General features: G+C 38.1%; 1 protein-coding gene across 1 annotated transcript in view; it reads left to right on the forward strand.

Annotated features, from left to right (window-relative positions):
* ERMP1 (endoplasmic reticulum metallopeptidase 1) overlaps positions 1 to 22334 on the forward strand; it is a 37195-nt gene that overhangs the window by 7037 nt on the left and 7824 nt on the right. Inside the window, exons 2-12 of the mRNA XM_060762291.2 lie at positions 1019 to 1320; positions 4339 to 4466; positions 5638 to 5743; positions 10480 to 10626; positions 12253 to 12345; positions 12859 to 13071; positions 14115 to 14335; positions 15899 to 16073; positions 18633 to 18823; positions 20231 to 20383; positions 20905 to 21107. Of these exons, the coding sequence (XP_060618274.2) occupies positions 1019 to 1320; positions 4339 to 4466; positions 5638 to 5743; positions 10480 to 10626; positions 12253 to 12345; positions 12859 to 13071; positions 14115 to 14335; positions 15899 to 16073; positions 18633 to 18823; positions 20231 to 20383; positions 20905 to 21107 (1932 nt within the window). The remainder of the gene's footprint in view (positions 1 to 1018; positions 1321 to 4338; positions 4467 to 5637; positions 5744 to 10479; positions 10627 to 12252; positions 12346 to 12858; positions 13072 to 14114; positions 14336 to 15898; positions 16074 to 18632; positions 18824 to 20230; positions 20384 to 20904; positions 21108 to 22334) is intronic.

Below are 22334 nucleotides of genomic sequence, written 5' to 3' on the forward strand. Positions count from 1 at the left end.
TTGTGTGTTTGTAACTTAGGGACTGCCTGTGTGGAGCTAAGATGACTAAGCAGAGATTGTGGTACTTTGGGCATATCATGAGAAGACATGACTCGCTAGAAAAGACAATAATGCTTGCTAAGGAAAAGAGGAAGATTGCATTCCAGATGGATAGATTCAATCAAAGAAGCCTCATACCTGAGTATACATTACCGGATAAGGACTGTTGATAACAGAGTGTCTGAATTTTCTCATTCATTGGGTTGTCAAGAAGTCACAGTTGACTTGATGGCAGTTAATAGCAACAGGCTTTCACATTGCACAGTTCTAGCATTGTGATTCCAATTTAAGTGGCATAACAACATCCTATGGTGTTTGTAGTTTGGGTTTGTAGTTTGACAAGTTACTAGAACTCTCAGAGAACTGGGGTGCTGTGAGTTCTCCAGGCTGAGAATTCTCTGAACTACAGATCTCAGCCTTCCATAGGTCATTATGGTGGAATACAGCATTATTCCCATCAACTGAATTCTGATAAAAGTTGGGTTTGAAAGATGTAGATTCAACACCTGTAATGCTAGATTATTTGTTGTAAACAGAGACAAAACAGACTTTATCTCTTGTATGTGGTAAGGAGTAAACTGAAGAAAATGTAGCATATTCCTGTGATAACACTACATGAAATTATGTAGATTTTTCAATTCTTTGGGCACTATCCTGGTAAACATTGCAGTTCTGAAGTACACAAATCATTGCTGTGTCTGTATGTGTATGAGCAACAGGAGGCTGTATTAAGAACTTGTTCTGTAACTTTTCCCCCCATTGGTTCCGGTTGTCAGTGGAATGTTAAGCAGTGGACCTCTGCTCCATGACCCTAATACAAGAAGGAATGTTATTAGGCTTATGTGGGTGTATGCGCGAACAGATTTAACTCTTTCCTCTTTGGCTAAGAATTTATTTGGAAGGGCTGTACATTGCACTTAAAATCTATCTACCAATACATCAAAATAAAACTTCTGATGCTTAATTTCATCTCTTACAGGGTGTATCTAGAAAATATTACTGCAATTGGCCCAAGAGCAGTTGGAAGCCCAGAAAATGAAGTCTTCACAGTAAACTACCTCTTGGAACAAGTTAAAGCTATTGAAAGAGAAAGCAGCCATGCCCACAACATCTCTGTAGATATACAAAGACCAACAGGCACCTTCAGTCTTGACTTTCTTGGAGGGTTCACTAGTTACTATGACAATATTACTAATGTTGTAGTTAAACTGGAACCCAGAAGTGGAGCTGAACATGCTGTACTATCCAACTGCCACTTTGACTCTGTAACAAATACTTTAGGTAGGTAAATCAGAAAACTTGGTGTAACTGGAGGGAGAAGGAAATCACAACATGCTAAGAAGTTTGTGCTAGCTGCTCTATTGAACAGATCTCTATCTCTTTGTTCTGATGCCATTTGAAAACCTGCATTAGTGAAGAATTACTCTAAAACAATCCTTATTTTTTCCTACTAATGTCAAGAAATAATAAGATTTGGTTCATAGCAAGACATCATCTCCTAGATTTTATTTAATAAAATAATTTTAGGATATTTTAGATAACATACTCATGCATAATCAATCTCATGTATAAGTTGAGAGCAGGTTTTGGGAGAAAAATTAGGGATTTGATATGCTCTGTGGCTAGGTCGAGGGTCATTCTGCATTAGAGGGGAAAGCACCAAAGCCAACTGAGAGGACCATCTGCTGCTGCTGCCCTTTCCTTGCCCAGACATTTAGAAAGGGTAGAAGCAGCCCATGATGGAAACAGGAGAGGAAATTGGTGCTTCTTTTAATTTCTCCCAGGATAGACTAAATTCTTGACTTTTACTACTGTACTCAGAGAAGAGTATGGTTGTTTTTTTATTAGACTTAAAAGAGTATAGTGCTCACATTGAGTCAAACCAACCCAGGTTTTGGGAGTTGTTTTTGAGCAAAATTGCTAGTTTTATACGTGAGCATATAGGGTATTTCTTTATTAATCTAAGTTTCTAAAATGGCATCAGTATTAAAATTAGAATTTGGATGGATAGATAGGTATCCCTTTTCTAATTATTACACAAATATATATTTCAAAGTGTAATGTAACTGTTGTAATATGTTTTCGTTTTTTTCATTACTAGCTAGGCTATACAGTACTTTTCAATTTTGAGAAGAATTTGCCGTTTAGTTCCTGTGACTTAATGGAAGAAATGACCTATGTGTTCTGTTTTAATGTGGAAGAATCTAATTGTGAAATTATTGTAGTTGAATTGCAACACAAACAAGAGTTATATTTACTTGTTAAGCTGTTAGACTTGTTAGTCGTGTCTAACAAGTGCCACTGATTTTAGTAGATCTAAGTCTAGGTAGGTTTTTGGATTTCACCTGTAGTAATCAGTAATATAATTGTATATAGCACTAACAGTAAAACAGAAAGCCTAGTTATCTGCAGTATAAATCATTTTACTTCATTTAATTGTAAACTATATGTTCTGTCCTTTTTTCAAACACGAAGTGAACAATATTTTGGGCTTCTAGACGAAGCTTATCATAGAATCATTCTGAAAGTCCTAGTGATGCCTAGAGAAGAATTCTTTCTAGGCCTGCAGTTTGATTCTATGGTCAACTTCCAGTAGAATGTCTGCTGGATGTTGACTATCGGTTGTACTATATCCTGGAGAACAGGCATTATTTGAGAGTAATTATGTGGTAGTCAAAGCTCTTTCCATATAGATGAAACCATCTTCAATGAGGTCATAACATAAGTTGGGCCTTAATCCTTATGAAAAAGGAGCCATCCCTTTTTCTGAGTAGATGTGAAAAGTGAGACCATAGTCCATCCTGGGAGAACCTAAAAGGAGCTCCCTCAGTGCTCCTTTGTGGGGAAGTACCAAAGAGCCGCCAACATTTCCTGCCAAGACATTCAAAAAAGCCAGAAGGATCACTGTGGCAGAAAGAGTACAGGTGGTTGGTGCTTCTTTCAGGTTCTCATAGAATAGGCTAATCTCTTGTCTTTTGCCACTCTTCAGAGAATAAAATAGTAATTTTTTAAAAAAAGAAGAGTTAAGATGTTTATAATGACCTGTGTATAAGTTGACTCAGGTTTTTCGGGTTGATTTTTTTGGGAATAAAATGCACGAACATGAGTGTATACAATATATTTGTCTCTGATATCTTTAGTACTATGCTAAAGCATACTGTTCTAGGCAGATTATACAAGAAATTAGTAATATGGTTATTGCATTCTTTCTTTTTCTTGCACCCTACTTCTGAACACACTGTCTAGATTACTGAGAACAACATATTTATTGGACTCCAAATTCCCTTGAGATTTTTAATTTGGAACATGTGTATCCTTCCTGCAATGCTTGATCCCATCACAAAGTTTTTAAAGAAGCTTGCTGAGCAGCAGCAGGATGAGAAACAAAAATCTACTTTTTGTACATGAAACAAATTACACTTGTGTGAATCTGTCACATGTAAGCAAATGTAACAGTTGAAAAGGAACTCACTTTCAAGCTATGATTTTTAGGTCTGGGATGCCTGAAAAACAATTCAGTTGTCATAGGAAGTAATCTGTTGTGTTTTACCTGTGATATGGATCTATAGATACACAGTACATCCCCATATCAATGGCAAAAATATGTTCCAGGACTTCACACGTGAAACCACAGGTGAATAAAATAGGGAGTCTGCTATGTTCCCCTCTCACCAGCTGTCCCAATAACTGATGTTTGGATAGAAGCTGCCTGTACTGTCCTTCCTAAAGCACCCCTATCCAACTGCCAAGTCCAGCAGGAAGTCTGGTTTTCCCTCTTCTCCCTGCTGATAAAAGAGGTCATTTGCAACAAAACAGAGGGATTGCTTTGTTGGCCCGGTGTAGGAGGGAAGACCTTTCCCTCACCCAACATAGCAGTTCTTCAAAGAAGCACAGCGACAGCTGGGCCTCCTGCAAGATTTGGCACATGGGGACTGGACTGTGGGAGCCAGGGCAGAAGGCAAGTAAATTGTGAGGACAGAGTCCTGCTGCCATGATTGTGGGTAAGAGAAGCCATGAATAATGGTCCCACAGATAAGGGGGTCATACTGCATTTTGCAAACTGCTTTTTGTAATGCTAACCAGCAGGGAAGTAGTGGAACTGAGTGTATGCCAAGTGCTTTAAAATGCTCAAACGTGAATAAGGAAATTATTTTTTACAATGAACATTTCTATAAAATACTTGAATATTTCATGTAACAAATTAAGACTGAATGAGGATAAATGAGTAAAAATTAAAAAAATAGGAATTATGTTTCAAGATGCAAGAGTCCATTCCACTAAGTGTTTTATAATTTTAAGGTGCCAGTGATGATGCTGTCAGCTGTTCTGTGATGCTTGAGATACTGCACGCTCTTTCAAAGTCATCTGAACCCTTAAAACATGCAGTTATCTTTCTGTTTAACGGTGCAGAAGAAAGTATCTTGCAGGTAAGGCTATAATTGACAGACTTATAAAGTTTTCCATACCACGGGCCTAGGTCACATGAATGAGATTACTTGTACCCCACATCTTCATCACTAAAATGGTATTGTGGGTAGGCAATAACATTTTTCAAACAATTACATTAACTTCTATCTGAAGTCCTATAGAGATGCTGGTAGTTTATGCAGGTAGTGCCGAGCTGTCTACAGCACAAGATAGATTTGTGCCAAAAGTGTAGCCTTTTAAAGTATGATAATCATGCTGGAAGATTGCAATCTGATTTTGAAGAATACTCTGCAAAGTTTAAATAGGGTTCACTGGCTAAACAGCTAACAAAAACAATACTTTAAAATCCCAAACAGTTTAATAGGTGCCATCTTGAGAAAATGGTGGCTGTCATATAAAAAGGAAAACTGGCCATTGTTGAGAGTTCTGTGCAATCATTAGTTGATCCTAGGGCTCCAGAAGACCAGGATTTGAGCCCCTTACTGAACTATAAAAAACTCAGTGGGTGATCTTGAGCAAGCCATACTCTCTCTGCCTCTGAGGAAGGCAATAATGAACCTCTGCCAAATCAGTCTTTACAGAGTTCGGAGAGATGTACTAGCTACCATCACCATGCCTCTAAATCTTTTTGGCCAAGAAATAATCAGTTGTATGTCCAGAGTCTTATGGTGAGCTATGATTGGCCATTTCAGGCTATTTCCAGGAGGGAAGGATCCAGTCTAATTTTAGGTTCAGATAAGTCATTTTTCAAAGCCAGAAGATAGTTCGTTATTCTAACTGACTTGTTTTTTTATTGTCTATTTATATGTAAACAGATCGCAGACAAAGACTTCTTGTCCTCAAGTTCAAGTGATACGATGGAAAGTCTCTTGGGAAATGATGGCTAAGAAAGTGAAAAGTTTAAAAAAATTGAATATTCTGTGACAAGCATACTGAACAGGGACATAATTATCCCCTTTATTCTTTGTGTTGTATTATAATTAACTTAATGCTCTCAGATTGCTTGCATTCTGCTTCTCTTAGTCCTCTCTACACTGCCACATAATTCAATTCAAAGCAGAGAATCTGGATTTTATATTGCAGGGTAGAAGGGACTCTAGTTAATATTTTGCCAAACCAATGTGTTCAAAAGTAGTGCCTTGACATCATTTATTTTTGCTTCTCATGCAGGCTAGCCATGGCTTCATTACACAGCACCATTGGGCCAAATCAGTTAGAGCATTTGTTAACCTGGAGGCTGCTGGCGTAGGAGGGAAAGAGCTTGTTTTCCAGACAGGTAAGCTACATTGACTTCTTATATATGCCAAGAATGGTTTTCTTCAATTATTTTAGCTGCAAAACCTGATCTCAACTTATATATGAGGTTGACTTATATATAATTATATATGGTACAGATTACATTTATGATTACAAATCCCAAAAACCAGCATGGACATAACTTTTCCATGCTCTGATTTATCTACATAAGCGTGTGTCTGAGGGCATCTGGGTCCAGCTCACATGAATGGAACACGCCTTGTGTGAATTGATGCTTAAATAATAAATTGATACCTTCATTGTAATGTGTGTTTTGCAATGGATGGGAAACAACAATAATTTTTACCAACACTGCATTTTATCAATCGTCTGCTATCAGTGCAAAGGCACTTCTCTGCACTGTACCTCTCTAATTGAGGATGACCCAAATTTGAAAAGCAAATAAATGTTTGTTAGAAATGTTATCTAGAGTAGTCTGCAAAACTGAACAAAGGTAGTCATGTCAGATCTTTAAACCAATTGGAAGAAAGCGTTGTGCAAGTTTTAATTTGAAAACCCAAAACAAAATAAATTACACAACAAGCTAGTTAGGAAACTTCAAGAAAAGATTAAGACATTAAGTGCATGTTGAAAAGTTAACGTTGGAGAAACAACAAAATATGCTAATGCAAGTGGAAGTGTAAATTGCAGAGAACTGAAAAGATCATGTTACAAAATGTGTCAGGAGAAAGATGGGATTGTAAAGAAGCAAAGAACTAATAAAACAAAATAAGATAAAATGCTTGCAAAAGGTGTATAACGAAAAATATATATTTAAGTACCATATATACTCATGTAGAAATCAACCTCATGTGTAAATTGCAGGCAGGCTTTGGGGCAAAGATTAGGGATTTTTATATTATTTGTGATATGTTTAGGGTCATTTCATGGAGATGGGAAAGTGCCAATGTTGTCTTAGGGCACCAGCCACCCCTGGCAACAGCTCCCATTTCCCCACCCAGGCATTAAAAAAGCCTGGAAGTGGTGCCACGGAGGAGTAGAGAGGCTTCTACTTTGAGTGGTCCTCAAAGATTTTAAGCAGAGGGACGATTCATGGTCCCTCAGACTGTTGGGAGAGTGGACTTTGGTTTGAAAAAAATGAACAAATTTCTGTGCACACTGCACATATCTTATTTGCAGTGCAAAAAACAAAAAGAAGAAGAAAAAGGAAGAACAATACAATGTTTAAAATGAAGAACAATTTAGCCAACATAAACCAGTATTTCAATATGAAGTGTGGGCCTGCTTTTGGTTGATGAGACAGTCAAGTTTCTTGGGATTGTTGTTGTTCTGTGCCTTCAAGTCATTTCAGACTTAGGGTGACCCTAAGTTTAAAGTTTAGGCAGGGGCTGGGTGAATGACCGTGGGGGGGGGGGGCACATATGGCCCTTAGGCCACAATTTGGTGAGCCCTGTTTTAGGTTCTCCCGGGATGGACTAAGCTTTCGCTAAGATAGGGCATGGTTACTTTTTTGATAAGTACTCAGATTGGCTCAGTATGGGCTTCAATAATGGGAAAGATTGGGAAGCAGAGTTTTCTGGAATATGAGGAACGAATGGCTGTAATCCAGTTGTAAGGGATGTACAGTACTTTGCATGTACAAAGGACATCTCAGTTTTGAGCTTCATTTAAGCGGTTTGACAGATATGCCAGGCAAATGAATCCACTGTATTAAATGAGAAATTTCAAAATGAGCTGAGTTGTCTGAAATTCTGCAAAAGAATCATAGAAGGCCCATGTTAATTGTTGTAAATTAGATGCTATGTTGTTAATTTTAGATTTTGTAAGGCAGATTGTTCTAGTGGTCCTGTAGCGTGCCTCTACTTCCTTAGACTTCTCCTGAAACTATGAGGTGTAACAAAGATGTTGAGTAAGATGACAGGGAAGAGGAACAGATCAGAGAGGAACTTCTCGGTCGTTCATTACTTTATAAAGTGGGACTAAGAGATTGCAAGAAGGTAGTGAAATGCTTGATTGGTTGTTTGGTTATTTTGTATGTATTAATTTTGTGGATGACAGATTCTGCCCAGCCAACATCTAACATTTTGAAAAAGGCAAAGAAGCTGTACGATTCAGAGAAGTATAGTCCAAAGAAGTAAGGTCCCAAACTCTGCTTGAAAGGATCAAATAATAGAAGCAACCTCGTGTTCTCTTTAGTAATAAGGACTGCCTGTTCATAACCATGGTTAAAGAAACCATTTAAAAACGTACATGAGAACTTTATGTTTCTTGAGGTGTGTCCACTTACAGGTTGCTGGAACTTGCCTTGTAGTTTTTCACTACTGTAGATTCTCTTGGTGATAATATCAAGCAGCTTGATGTGAACTAGACTCATTGAATTGGAGAGCTGCAACAATGGCGATTATGGGGAAAGCTCTCACTGTGCATAGTTTTCTTATGCATGAATGAATAGCAACCAGGGATCATGTCCCCTACATCCACTGGTGAAAGATAGATGGGGGCTTTAGAATACTAGAGACAGACTCTGCGAAACTGAGTTGTACAGCTGGGTTTTGGTTTGTCAGACAAAACATAATACAAAAATAAGTAGAGCTTAGAAAAATAAGAGTATCAAATTTCAAAATCCATATGGGGAATGATACAGAGGTAGGATTGCACCATAAGAGTGCTAAAAATAGGCTTTCTGTACCATGAGTTCTTTGATCCATCTTCTAGGAAATTCTAATTCTTTTACTAGATAATCATTATGGTATTGTTCATATGTACACTGCTGTCCTGAAAATGCCTTGTTCTTGTGATGCTTCCAGGAATATCAGGAATCTAGTCTCAATAGTTAGTAAACCTGCCTTTCTAGGTCAGGCCTTCCTTTAGTGTACAATGATATCTTGAGGCAACTGACCAAAGATGAAATACTTGAGAAACTGGCTTTTTGCATTTTATCACCAGCCAATAATCTCTCTGTCTTTCACTATCATAACCAGGAATCCTAAGAGTCTAATTCATCTAGAATAAACCTCGTTGAATCAGTTGTTAAATAGAATCATAGAATGAAAGAGTTGGAAGAGACGCAATGGGCCATCCAGTCCAACCCCCTGCCAAGAAGCAGGAATACTGCATTCAGATCACCCCTGACAGATGGCCATCCAGCGTCTCTTTAAAAGCTTCCAAAGAAGGAGCCTCCACCACGCTCTGGGGCAGAGAGTTCCACTGCTGAACGGCTCTCACAGTCAGGAAGTTCTTCCTCATGTTCAGATGGAATCTCCTCTCTTGTAGTTTGAAGCCATTGTTCCGTGTCCTAGTCTCCAGGGAAGCAGCAAACAAGCTTGCTCCCTCCTCCCTGTGGCTTTCTCTCACATATTTGTATATGGCTATTATAAATGGCAGATCAACGCATCCGTAAATACAACTGATTATGTGGCTCTGCTCTAGACTAGCTACAAGATTCAGCGCATAGAATCCAGAATACTTGTATTATATTTGTTCATCTCCTCTGGGAGGTTTTCCAGGAAAATACATGGCTAAGATGTTATTACTCTTGGAGACATTTTAATATATTTAATTGTATAAATGAGGAAAGTGACATGCTATATTAATATTAATTTATATTAATTGAACTATTTACATTGTTCATTGAATGTATCGTTATTAGTAATACTGTTTTAACTCACCTTATGAACTGTTGTGGGATAGACGTAACAACTGAACCTTCAAGCAGTAACACGATAAAATGAGGTCCAAATTGAATTTTATTTTTTTACTATACAGTGTTATGGTTTGTCAATGATTTGGATGCATCTTGAGAGGGTTAAAACCAGCAGACACCTTCTGGTGGGGAAAATGATTTTTTGTGTGTGTCAGAAGTGACTTGAGAAACTGCAAGTTGCTTCTGGTGTGAGAGAATTGGTTGACTGCAAGGGCGTTGCCCAGGGGATGCCCAGATGTTTTACCATCCTGTAGGAGGCTTCTCTCATGTCCCTGCATGGGGAGCTGGAGCTGACAAACAGGAACTCACCCTGTCTCGCAGATTCAAACTGCCAACTTTCAGGTCAGCAGTTCAGCTGGCACAAGGATTTAACCCATGGCACCATGAGTTCTACTTACACAGGAAGCTGCAATCTAGCAGACAAGTTTTTTAATGAAGCTTACCATGCCTCTTCTCATATTGTTCCCAACCATCTTTCAATTCTTTGTAATAGCTTTGCAGGGAAACAAAAGACTGCAGTGGAGAAGAGGGCTTGTCAAAAAACTACCTCCTTTGCCACTTCTTTGAGCTCAAGTTTGAGATCTCCATTCATGGATATTTAGCTCCAACTGGAAGATATGAATTATTCTCTGTAATCCAAATTAAATTCCCTCGGTAACAAAACAGGGATGTATTAGTCTTGAACTGTATCAAAACAAAAAAATGTTGGTATCGCCAACACGCTCATTTGCTCTGTATAATTTCTGTTCTCCTCTGTGGAGCTGAATTCTTAAGATAAATCAACTTGAGGAAATTTGTGAAAGCAAGGTTTCCGGTTTCTCCCTCATGTAGCCGGCTTTTCCCCCGAAGAGCCTCCCTATCCTCTGCCCCAATGTGACGTGCGTTTGTGTGCAGAAAACCACAGTGTTGTGGACAGGAACCTCTTCTGAGATCTTCCTTAAGCTATTTTAAGAACTAAGCCTATGACTATGGAATAAGACAAAATGAAAATCAGATGCATGGAATTGAACATTTATTTCGGCATTTTTGTAACTATTTTGTAATTATTACAGGGCCTGAAAACCCCTGGCTTGTATATGCATACATCTCTGCTGCAAAGCATCCTTTTGGTTGTATTATGGCTCAAGAAGTGTTTCAGAGTGGCATTATCCCTGCAGAAACAGATTTCCGCATTTACCGAGATTTTGGCAATATCCCAGGTATGTTGGACAGATGCTGTTAGTACTGACAGGGAGCTTGACTTTAAATAGATGGCAAGAGAGGAACAATGGAAAATGAGTAGCAAGGAGATCATCCCTATGAAAATGCAAGTAGAAGCTTATGATTTAGAATTTTAGTTTAGAGGTTTTGCTTTCAGCATGACTAGAAAAAACATTCTGATGCATGTTTTTCATTGGTTTCAGTTTAACAGCAATAAACTGGAATTTGAAAGTACTGTATTGTGACGTTCTGACATATCATTGTGTGGATCTACACTATGCTATATTACAGGATCTGATCCCAGATTATCTGCTTTGAAATGGATTACATGAGCCTACATTGGAATAAGCAGATTATCCAGGAGCAGATCCTAGGATATAGGGCGGTGTAGATCCTGCCATTGAAAACTTGAGCACTGTGCTGCTGCTTGGTGCTAAAGCCTCTTGCCGGAAATCATCGACAATACTTTTTTAAAAAGTGTAATACTTAAAGCATATCTATATTTCAATAGAAATCTTGTGTTTCTTTACTTCATTTTGGTTGAATTGCAGTGAAGTCCATTTCAACTTGCTCCATACAAGATATATGAAATCAGATCCTTGTTGGTATAAGTTATTTAGTATCCTGTATTTACCCCAGTTTGGAGGTCAAGGTGGCTTACAGAAAGGTTTAAAACAAAATACAATACAACTCTCATACCTACAGGTTCAATATCTTTGGTTTCACCTATCTTCATCTGACAAAATATGTCCTCTCTATGAATTTTCTGGGTCACTATAATCCACAATGTTTTGTATCTATGGTAAGTTCAGGAATGGAGTGAGGGTGTCATAGTGTACAAACTGTTGTAGAAAAGTTTTAAAACAAATAAGCAAACAAATTAAAACTATTTAAAACAGTTTAAAAAGCATTTAAGCATAGCAGTGAAGATAAAAGCACAGCACTCATTCAAAGAGCCTTCAACCACAATGAGTTAACAGGTTTTTTTTTTTTTTTTTTAAAGAGGTCAGAGACGGAACTAACCTAAGCCACCAAAATCCTCCTCATCAAATATTCCTATGGTGGTGTTGAAACCAAGATAAAGTATTTCCCCCCAGGCTGTAAATCTCAGGTTAACTAATATAAAGAGATAAGTTCTTTCAAATAGGCAGCACTCTATCCATATACATTCAAACCCACTTCATCATGAAACTTTACACTCTCTCCACCTAAATTGTGGAGGAGGAGAGCCTTGAGCACTTAGGAGGAAATCGGTATTGCAACCAAGGTAGGAAAATCTGTCCAAAACAAAATACAAGTTACAACAGTGGAATAACTGGGAATTAGATGAGGAGATAACTTGAGCAAAGACATTGGCATGTATTGAAAGGCTTAGTAATTTGGTTTGTCCACCAACATTAGGTCATAGATTCCTAGATATAATATTGTATCCTGGCGTGGGAAGGGATAGAAAGCCAAAGTTCATGAAGTTGGAGCGAATATGACTTTATAGTAGAACAGCACATAAGAAGTGATTTGATAATATTTTTGCTTGTTTTGCCTAGCATTGAATTCGTTAAATGTTTGGAATATGTGTATGTACTTGGGTAGTAATGTAACTGAATTGAATTGAATTGCATTAATAGGAATAGACCTGGCTTTCATTGAAAATGGTTACATCTATCACACAAAATTTGACACAGCAGACCGAATTCTGACAGATTCTATTCAGAGGGCAGGTTGGTATACTTTACACTGGCTACATCTTTTCTGTATTCTCTATTTTTTGTAACTATACTTTAAATAGAACAGCTCTTAATTGTGCCTTTTTGTAATTTTGTGTTGTTGTGAAGAATAGCTATACTTGGGCCAGGTTCACTGTCTGGCATCTGCACGGTATAATTACTGCAGTTTGATGCCATTTCAACTGCCATGGCTCAATGCTGTGGAATCATTGGAGTTGTAGTTTTACAAAGAGTGCTGGTGCCTCAGCAAAGTACAAATCCAGGATTACATAGCATTCAGCCATGGCAGGTAAAGTGATATTAAACTGCAGCAATTCTACAGTGTAGTTTCATCCTTTTAAAAAAAAATTGTATTTCTTTAGAAGTTACATTCAGTATTCTAATATGGTCCAAACTCCTTAAATATTTATTTTGCACTGTCATGTACTGTGTTTATATATCTGCAAAATTCTGGAGTGAATGCAAATCATTAACTACATGCATATGGTTTTTTTTTTCCCTTCAAAGGTGACAATATTTTGGGTGTGCTCAAATACTTAGCAACATCAGATAAACTGGCCAGATCTCATGAATATCGGCATGGAAATGTTGTTTTCTTTGATATCTTTGGTATGTTTGTTCTGGCTTACCCAGCTCGTGTTGGTGCCATTTTGAACTACACCATCACTGCACTCGCAATTCTTTATCTAGGAAAAAAAATTCTTCAGCCAAAAAAGAGAGGTAAGTAAACTTCTACTCATGGCTGTCTGACCGTGGAAGTCTGATAGGAGTCCCTTGTACAGTCAGGGCTGGGCCTTTAATTTCTGCAGATGCATCTCCCTCAGCCTACAGATAAAGTGGCTTCCTTGTTTTAAACTACCTCTACACTATAGAAATAATGCAGTTGGACACTACTTTAACTGCCACGGCTTAGTGCTATAGAATCTTGAGATTTATAGTTTGGTATGATGTTGTTTGGTAGAAAAGGTCACCAAAACTACAACTCTCACAATTCCATGGCAGTTAAAGTAGTTTCAAACTACATTAATTCTATAGTATAGATGCACCTAGAGTGAGTGAGAAGAACAAAAACTTAAGCTACATTTGGCAGCATCTAAAAAGGGAACTAAAACATCTAGGGCTTGTTCATGCTACACAAATATAGTATTGTATTTCTCTTTAGTTGCTGTGTTTTCATTGTTTCGTGCCTTCGAATGGACTCCAACATATTGTGATCCTTTCATAGAATGAGATTTATAGAAGGAAGGTTTGACAATGCCTTGGTCCTTTGGCATATTCCAATTCTCAGATAACTTTATTATATGATGATGCTTTTCATTAGCTGTCAGTTTTTACATTGATTTTTTTTGTTGGTGCATTACATGAAAGCACTTCAACAACCCTGAGATGTGGGACAAAAATATTAATATGAGTACTCATTAGATTGAATCCAATAATATTATTCAGCTTGCTCAGACTTACTACCGCATACAGAATTCCCCATTTTCATTCTTGCAGAGGTATCATACCTAATGCTCTAATTTCCTTTCTCCACAGAATTTTGTCAGGCATTGTGACTTAGAATCGAGTCATAGAATCATAAAGCTAGAAGGACTTTAATGAAGTTCACCATCTTTCTAGTGTAGACAGTTGATTTTCATTGCCAAATTGCAATAAAGTGTTATCATTTGGGATTCTGTCCCCTTATCAGTTCCAGATAGTAGAATTTTTGCTGAAGAAATACATTGTCATCTTTCTTTTATGTGTTTTACTTTCTCTTTCAGCACTCATGTACATAAAGGAACTTGCCATTGCCTTTGGTTTCACAGTCTTTAGTTGGTTTGCAGTGTTTCTTGGCATCCTTTTTGTGGCAATATTTATTTCTCTGATTGGGTGCTCTCTTTCCTGGTACACCCACTTCTATGTCTCCGTTTTTCTCTATGGATCGGCAGCTTTGGCAAAAATAATTCTTGTACATACATTAGCCAAGACATTTTATTACAAAGTAAGTTCTGAATCTTTAATTAAATTTCAATAATTGTCTCTATAGTTATATTTAAATATATTTTTCATTGTGTATGCCTTGAATTGGGTCACCCTATTGTTCTGTCTAGTTGATATATGCTATTTCCATCAGTTGATACCTGAATTCTTTACCTGGATTTGGCAGTCCCGTTTCCATGTACAGCACTTACTGTACCATAGGATGATTGAACAACTTCCCTGAACTACTTAATGTGCATAATTCATAGCTGTATTGCACTGGCTGTCCATGCAATAACTTTCAATTGTACTCTTGTTCAATGATAATGGGAAGGGGTTGGATTCAGTTGCAGAAGGATGAAAATTTTACAACTCTTCAGAAGTTGCTGACTGCATCTCTCAACAGTCCTTACTGTTGCCTGTTTTATTTTGAGACTGGTGGGAGCTGGAGCCTAGCAATAGATGGAGAACCACATGATTCTCATCATATGTTCCAGCCTCCCAGACCTGATTGGCGACCACCACCCAGAGGACCTTCCAGTCGGTCGCCCCAAGACTCTGAAATGACCTGCCAGTAGAGCTACGACAGCTAGATCAGCTGTTGGAATTTTAAAACCATTGAAATACACATTTCTTCCAGCATGCCTACCCAGACAGTTTTTAGCTATGAATACTAAATTCATGTCCTTTGTTTAATATCTGTTTTGTGTATTTTACTAAGTATGTTATAGAAATAAAGTTTTATTGTGGATCTTTAATAGAAATATGTATATTTGTTGAATTCTTGAAATGTTTTGTGTTTTTTAAATTGTGTTGTAACCCGCCTCAAGCTGCAAGGAGAGGCGGGTAAGAAATAAAATTATGATGATGATGATGATGATGATGATGATGATGATTATTATTATTATGTTCCTTATGCAGTTGTAACCATTAGCTTAGCCATAGTTGGTTAAAAGTTCCAGACTATTTGGCTTTCTGTTTTGGATGGATGGGATGACAGAAACCACAGGAAATGTGTTCTCATCCGAACTTACATACTTATAGAATCATAGAATCAAAGAGTTGAGAGAGACCTCATGGGCCATCCAACCCCCTGCCAAGAAGCAGGAATATTGCATTCAAATCACCCCTGACAGATGGCCATCCAGCCTCTGTTTAAAAGCTTCCAAAAAAGGAGCCTCCACCACACTCCGGGGCAGAGAGTTCCACTGCTGAACGGCTCTCACAGTCAGGAAGTTCTTCCTCATGTTCAGTGATGTTTTATTTTGAAAGGAGTGAAATGGATTTAAAATATGCAAGTTCAGTTGAGCTACCTTATATTCTCATGTATGTGTTTAGAAATTATAGTCAAAAAAGTGACCCAAAAGCCCCAAGTCAACTTATCCACTGGTCAGTGTGAATATTGAACCTTAACTCCTACCACAAAGTATGAAAGCATTTTAAAACAGATTTAATTAAAAAGGGAATAATAAAGACAAAAATATTGGCACTGTTAGCCTGCCTTTAGAATATTTGGAGGATTTGTCCCCCAAAAGTAATCGAGATGAATTTATGTTTTCAAATTGTTTTGTTTTTGTTTTCCCAGCATACAAATGAGCAGTTCCTTGCAGAGATCTTCTTTGACGTACCAGTGGTTTTTTGGTCAATTTCATTGGCTTCACTTACTTACCTAGGAGTGTCCTCAGCATTTGTCTGTGCAATATGGGTAGCATTTCCTCTACTCACAAAATTAATGACCTATAAGGAGCTGAAAGAAAAAGGTATGATACTGATACTTACCTTGCAGAATTTTTTCACAGATAACAGTAAGATGTGTTGTATTGAACTGGTGTCCCTCGTCCGATGCAATGCTCTTTGGCCTTTCTACTGATTTTCCACCAGTAGAAAGAGATGAATGATGATTTTGGATGGTTCTCACCTCCTCCTTACAAGTTGCGTTCTACTTCTTGGGCTTTTCTGAAGGGTCCCTAAGACCAAAGTTCTAGAGCAAAGCAAATCTTAGGGATGCTGGAGAGGCAGAGGAAATCACAAGAAATTGCCTTCTTTTGCTCCATCCCGCTGACAGAAATACCCACTGAATAAAAAGGCATTTCATCAGTAAAGTGATGCCATTTGGCCAACATCCAGTGAATATGAAAAATTTAGAACATGCTGCATTATTATGTAGATGCTAAGTAATGTGATGGGGTAGACAAAACTCATAGTGGAAATGTTTGTATCTGGAGAATAATTTTTGTTTTTAAAAGAGTATTTTTTTTTCTCATGACAGAAAAACAATTTTTATTTCAAATAAAAATGAAGAATATTTTTATTTTCTTTGTTTCGGATGGGGAACCTTTTCACTGCCAAGTTTCATAGTTTTGTAACGCAGACACAGATGCTCTTTTATTATTAAAGCATACAAATGAATGAATAAAAGCCAAAGCTACATATCTGTGTCACATGTTTGTATTGCTCTGTGGGTGTGAGAATGCGTCTATCAGTAGCTTGAATCATATTCTTAGTCCCAACTAGAATACACCCATTGAATCCATGTGATTTAATTATCTGACTCACCATTCAGTATTTGGTTTGGTGAATTTTGTTTAGTTGAGACTGCTCATTAGCATTCAGGCCTGTCTGGCAAACTACCCATGTATCATGCTTGCACTACCCAGCTTGGCAAGATTTAGAAATACCTGCGTTTCTTAGTTCTCACTTTGGTCTTGTTCTTTTTTCCTCTGCTCTTCTCATCTCACTTTCTTTAATTCAATTCAGAAATAAAGAAACCCGAAGTACCCTTAATCTTGCAGCTGTGGTGGAAAAGCAAACATGCACAGAGGCCTGCATTTTTATTATTATAGATGCACATAAAGAAATATAGATATATTTTTATTTGCATGCAATTGTCCCCATACTTCATTATGTTTGGACAGGATTAGAGACTTTCCACAAACAACAACATCAGCACCACAGCAGTGCATATCCACACTGGAAGTAATCTGCCTGCGTGAATATTTCAGATTGTGCCAGTACACAGTTGCTGAGATACTGCATCAAACAGGCAGAATGTAACACTCCCAATCGGGACCACATCCTCCTTTCCCAGTGAGATCTTCCTGTAGTTTGATACCACTTTAACTGCCATGGTTCAATGTAGTGGAATCCGAGGATTTGTACTTTGGTGAGGCACCAGCACTCTTTGACAGAGAAGGCTAAAGGCCTATTAAAACTCCATGATTCCATGGCATTGAGCCATGGCAATTGAAAAGTGGTGCCAAACTATATTAATTCTACAGTGTAGATGCACATATGCCATGGAGTTGTGAAGTAGCCAGCACCATACATGTCCCTTTGGCCTTCTCTCCAACTGGTTGCTTTTAATGGAAGCAGCTCACTTACTCTGCTAAAGCTGTTTAGTGATGTGCTTGGCAGTGATGTTTAGCCCTGTATGTATTGTACCTAAGCTTCTGGTGCCTTTCTGCTGTTGTCTTAGATGATTCCATGGACATTCTTGCTTTCACATGCCATCTGCTTTCTGCCAAAATGGGCTGCCCAAAATATTTTGGGTTGTCATGCTGTTCTTTAGTGTTGTTGCTGAGTGTTTCACATGAGAGCTTTAAAGTGAATGCAGTCTTGAAATGTCATCTTGTTTTCTGTGACTGATGCTCTCACGGGCACTCCCTTGCCCGCTTAAGAAAATAAAATCTCAACATTTGGCCCAGGGTTCCTTTCTTTTCTGCAGGGAAGCCCTGTTCTGTGGGCTTTGATAGGTGCCTGGACACACCCACAACAATGCTAACATTGCTACTGCAATTTACACTGCCAGGAAATTTATTCTTATCTGCCTTTTGCCTGTCATAAGGCTAAAAGTTGTATGACCTGTGAACCACATCCAGCCTAAGTGTGTGTATAATCCTCAATTACTTCCAAAATCTCTTTTTTCCTCCCAGTTTCCAAGTCTTTTGGGGAAACACAAGTTTCAATTTCAATGCTGTTGAGGGAGAGTGCACCTGAAAGAGGCCCCAGTCCCCCCCCCCCCAAATAAAACGAGAAAATGAACAGGCTGTGTCTTGTGGGTTTGAGGAAGTGAAGGGGTGCCAGGGATGTCCAGAGAAACTAAAAATGGAGTGGATGTGACCATTAGATCCACTGCAGCTGCCACATCAGCCTAGTGCTATCATGACTTAAATAACTGTAGACAAGTCCTTGCTTATTGCCTCATGTGTTGTGACACATCTTGACAGATATTGATGTATCTTATAGAAAATCATGCCAGAGTTTTAAAACTGTATTCTACAGACAGATTTATTTTCTCTCTCTCCCTCTTTGTCTTGAAGGTGCCACAATGAAATTCTTTACTATGTACCTCCTGGGAATGTTTATTCCACACGTCTATTCGTTATACCTCAACTGGATTATATTTGAAATGTTTGTTCCCATCATGGGACGCAGTGGTTCAGAAATCCCACCTGATTTAATAGTGGCTGCTTTTATTGTTGTTATTTCTATAATCCTGTCTTCCTACTTGGTAAGGATGCTTTAGAACCATAAGCAAAAATGGTGTAGTCTGCAAACTAAGCAGGTTTAAATAACTTTTGAAATGTTTGTTTAACAAATTCCACTCAGTGCAGCAGACTGGGAAAAGGATGCCATCTCCAATGTGCAAAAGTTTGCTTGGTTGTAGTAGAGATTCCATAGGTGGTGCTTTCAGATAGAAAAGGCTTCTAGGGCTACAAGCCATTGCTTTCCTGCTGAAAGTTACAAATATGATTGTTATTAAGGCAGAGAAGGCTAAACTTAAAACTTGTGAGCCATGGCAGTCAAAGTGGTGTCAAACTGCAACAATTCTAAAGTCTTGTCTGTTCCCCTTTCCCCAAACCATATAGTTTCCACACATCCCTTCTGTGATTTTAAAGCAGCATACTTCTGCTTACAGTCCTGTTGTGAAATCCCATCAGTTTCACCTGCAAATGTGCATTTTGTGGGATTTTCTTGAACTACCATCAAATACTACAATGTTGTCAAGTGATCTCTGGGATTAAAAGATTAATACCAGACAGTGGGTCAAGTCTCATTCTGACAGTGCTATGGCATCATGGGAATTACAGTTTTACAGAGTCTTTAACATTCTCTGACAAAGAGTGCTGGTCCCTCATCAAACTACAACTCCCATGATGACATAACATTGAATGGAGTCAGTTTAAGTGGAGTCAAACTACATTCATTCTACAGTGTTGATGCAGCCGAAGAAGTCTTTGCATGCAGTCATAGAATCAGAGTTGGAAGAGACCACATGGGCCATCTGGACCAACCCAGTCATTTTGAACAGCAATTCAGTTCTACAAAGCACCATTTTTGAAATTATAACAGGTACAGATACCCCATGTAATTTCTCCAGGCATCTTTACACCCATAAGAGCTAAAAACCTTTCTTTTTAATTTAGACAAAAAATTGAGTAGTTCAGACTTCTGGATTCTTTGCTCAGTAGGAAATACCACACATTGCTCACTCAGGCCAGAAATAAAGAAGTAGTCAAAGGGCAGGTGCAAATGGTCCAGGCTCACCTCTTCACTTCACAATGAATTTTTTAAAGTGGCAGATCACTGCCTCTCGGGTTGGATCTACACTGTCATATAATTCAGATTACCTGTTTTAAACTGGATTTTATGAGTATACACTACCATATAATTCAGTTCAAAGCAGATAATATAGATTCAGAAACTGGGTGATATGGCAGTGTCGATGGGGCCTTAGTCTCACTTTCCAGAGAGCTGTGTTGGAAATAAGACAGCATAGCTCTCTGTGAACAAGTACTGTAAAAAATCTAAACCTTTTAAAAATAAAGCAGCTTACATGTTCTTCAGGTTATATTTTCAAAATATGTTTCTATAATTTAAAAAAAACTTTATGCTTGCTCTTGTTGTTATTCTGTAGGTTAAGTTCATCTACCTTGCAAGAAACACAAAAACAACAATAATAACTTTAACAACAGTTGCTGTGATCATGTTCACCCTTGTTTGCACTGGAGTCTTTTTTCCTTACAGTTCAGATGCAGCAAACCCAAGGCCTAAGAGAATCTTTCTTCAGGTAAGCAAGTGAGTTTTTTTTAAAAAAATGAAACTGAATTTCCCATGATTCCATAGCATTCGGCCATGGCTGTTTAAATGGTGTCAAATTGCAATAATTCTGGAAAAACAAACAGCTCTCCTTCTCCTTCTTATTATTATTTATACTCTGCTTTATCTCGCCCGAAGGAGACTCAAAGCAGCTTAACAGAAAAGCATAAGCATACAATTTAAAACATACAAATATGCAAATATTAACACAGAATTAAATATAAACAGTATTAAAAATTTCACAGGTAAAAACCATTAAAACATATTCAGAGTTAAAAATCACAGCATCCCCTGACTTTATCTTAAAAACCTTCATCTTTAAAAGCCTGCCTAAATAAAAAGGTTTTAGCCTTTTTATTCAGGGAGACAGCAGGGAGGGGGCTATTTTTGAAGGAACCAGCACCAAAATATGATATTTCTGGACAATGTGTCAGCCAAATCTGTTTCAGCCAAAATCTGTCCATTGACTAGTCATCTTTGTCTCTTTCCCAGCACTTAAACAGAAGATTTCATAGCCTTGACGGCCACTTGGAAAAAAGTGATTCAGGAATATGGATTAATGGACTTGATTATGCTGGAATGTCTCATATTACTCCTCATATACCTGAACTCAATGACTCCATTAGAACAAAATGTGAGGAAAACTCACCACTTTGTGGCTTACCCTGGATCCTTCCTGTGGACTATTTATTGAGGTTGGTAGTGACTTCTCCTCATTGAAACATGTTGTTGTTGTTTTTTTTAAGGAGGCTATCAATAGTTAGAAAACTTCCTGAAAAATCAATTGTTGCCTTCAAAGCTAAGCAGTTAATTAATTATGTTTTGATTGGGATAGGGGGTAAAAAGCTCTTAACATCAGATCTGGTCTGATTTTGGATGCTAAGCAGGATCAGTCCTGATGAACACTTGAATGGGAAATTATCAATCAATACCAGATACGGTGGGCTATATTTCAGAGGAAGGTAATGGCAAAACCACCACTTTGCCTTAGACTATGAAATTTGGTGGGTGAGTTGGAGGCTGTCTTATGTGCACACAGGTAAACCTATGGTGAATATAGGAGGCTGATTTTCACCTGCTAAAAGCTTCACCAGAGCAAGATGTGGTTAGCTACAGACCAAAATTACAAAAAACAAAAAATAAATGGCCAGATGCAGAACTTCCAATTTAGTTTTTGTTTGTTTGAGAATTTGTGGGGAGGAGAGTGTATACTGCACAGCTCTCCAATATCAGCAATCAGCCCCTTCCTGCCCTCTAGAGTTTGTTTGCTTTTTTAATATGCTGCCTTTCTCCTGGGATGTGACCGCATTTAAACAAATAATCACAAAAGTATCCAATTATATAAAAATACAATGGTAAAGCTGAAAATACAGCACACACCCACAATAAAATGGTTGCTTGAAATTGATTAATCAGTTAATATTTGTTTGAATAAAAAGTACTTTGCCTGCCATGGAATGGGAAACGGAGGGGAGCAGCCTGGCCTCCTGTGAAAGGGAATTCCACAGACTGGGTGCAGCTGCTGAGAAGCTCTCTCTCATTTCCTCACCAGGCAATTCTGTGAGCGTGGTGGGGCCTAGAAGAAGCCTTCCTTTGAGGATTTTAGGACTCTGGCAGGCTCACATAGAGAAAATAGTTCAGAAAGTCTAGATCTAAGGAGTGAAGGCTTTACAGATCATAATCAGTACTTACAAGCCTTTAAATGAACTGGTAGGCAGTAAAGCTATTCCAATAAGGAGTTAAATTTGGGTTCAGGATGGAGAAGGAATCCATTCTGCAAGGACATGGTGTTCTTTTGCAGTTGTTTGTTGTCTATTATCTGATGCCAGTTAACCAAAGCATGAAATCCCAGTTTACAGTCAAAACCTTCCTTTGTTGTCGTGCAGTGTCCTTCCTTCTTTAGAAGTTAAATTTAGTGCTAT

Source organism: Anolis sagrei, chromosome 2, assembly GCF_037176765.1.
Source record: "Anolis sagrei isolate rAnoSag1 chromosome 2, rAnoSag1.mat, whole genome shotgun sequence".
Classification (NCBI taxonomy): Eukaryota; Metazoa; Chordata; class Lepidosauria; order Squamata; family Dactyloidae; genus Anolis; species Anolis sagrei.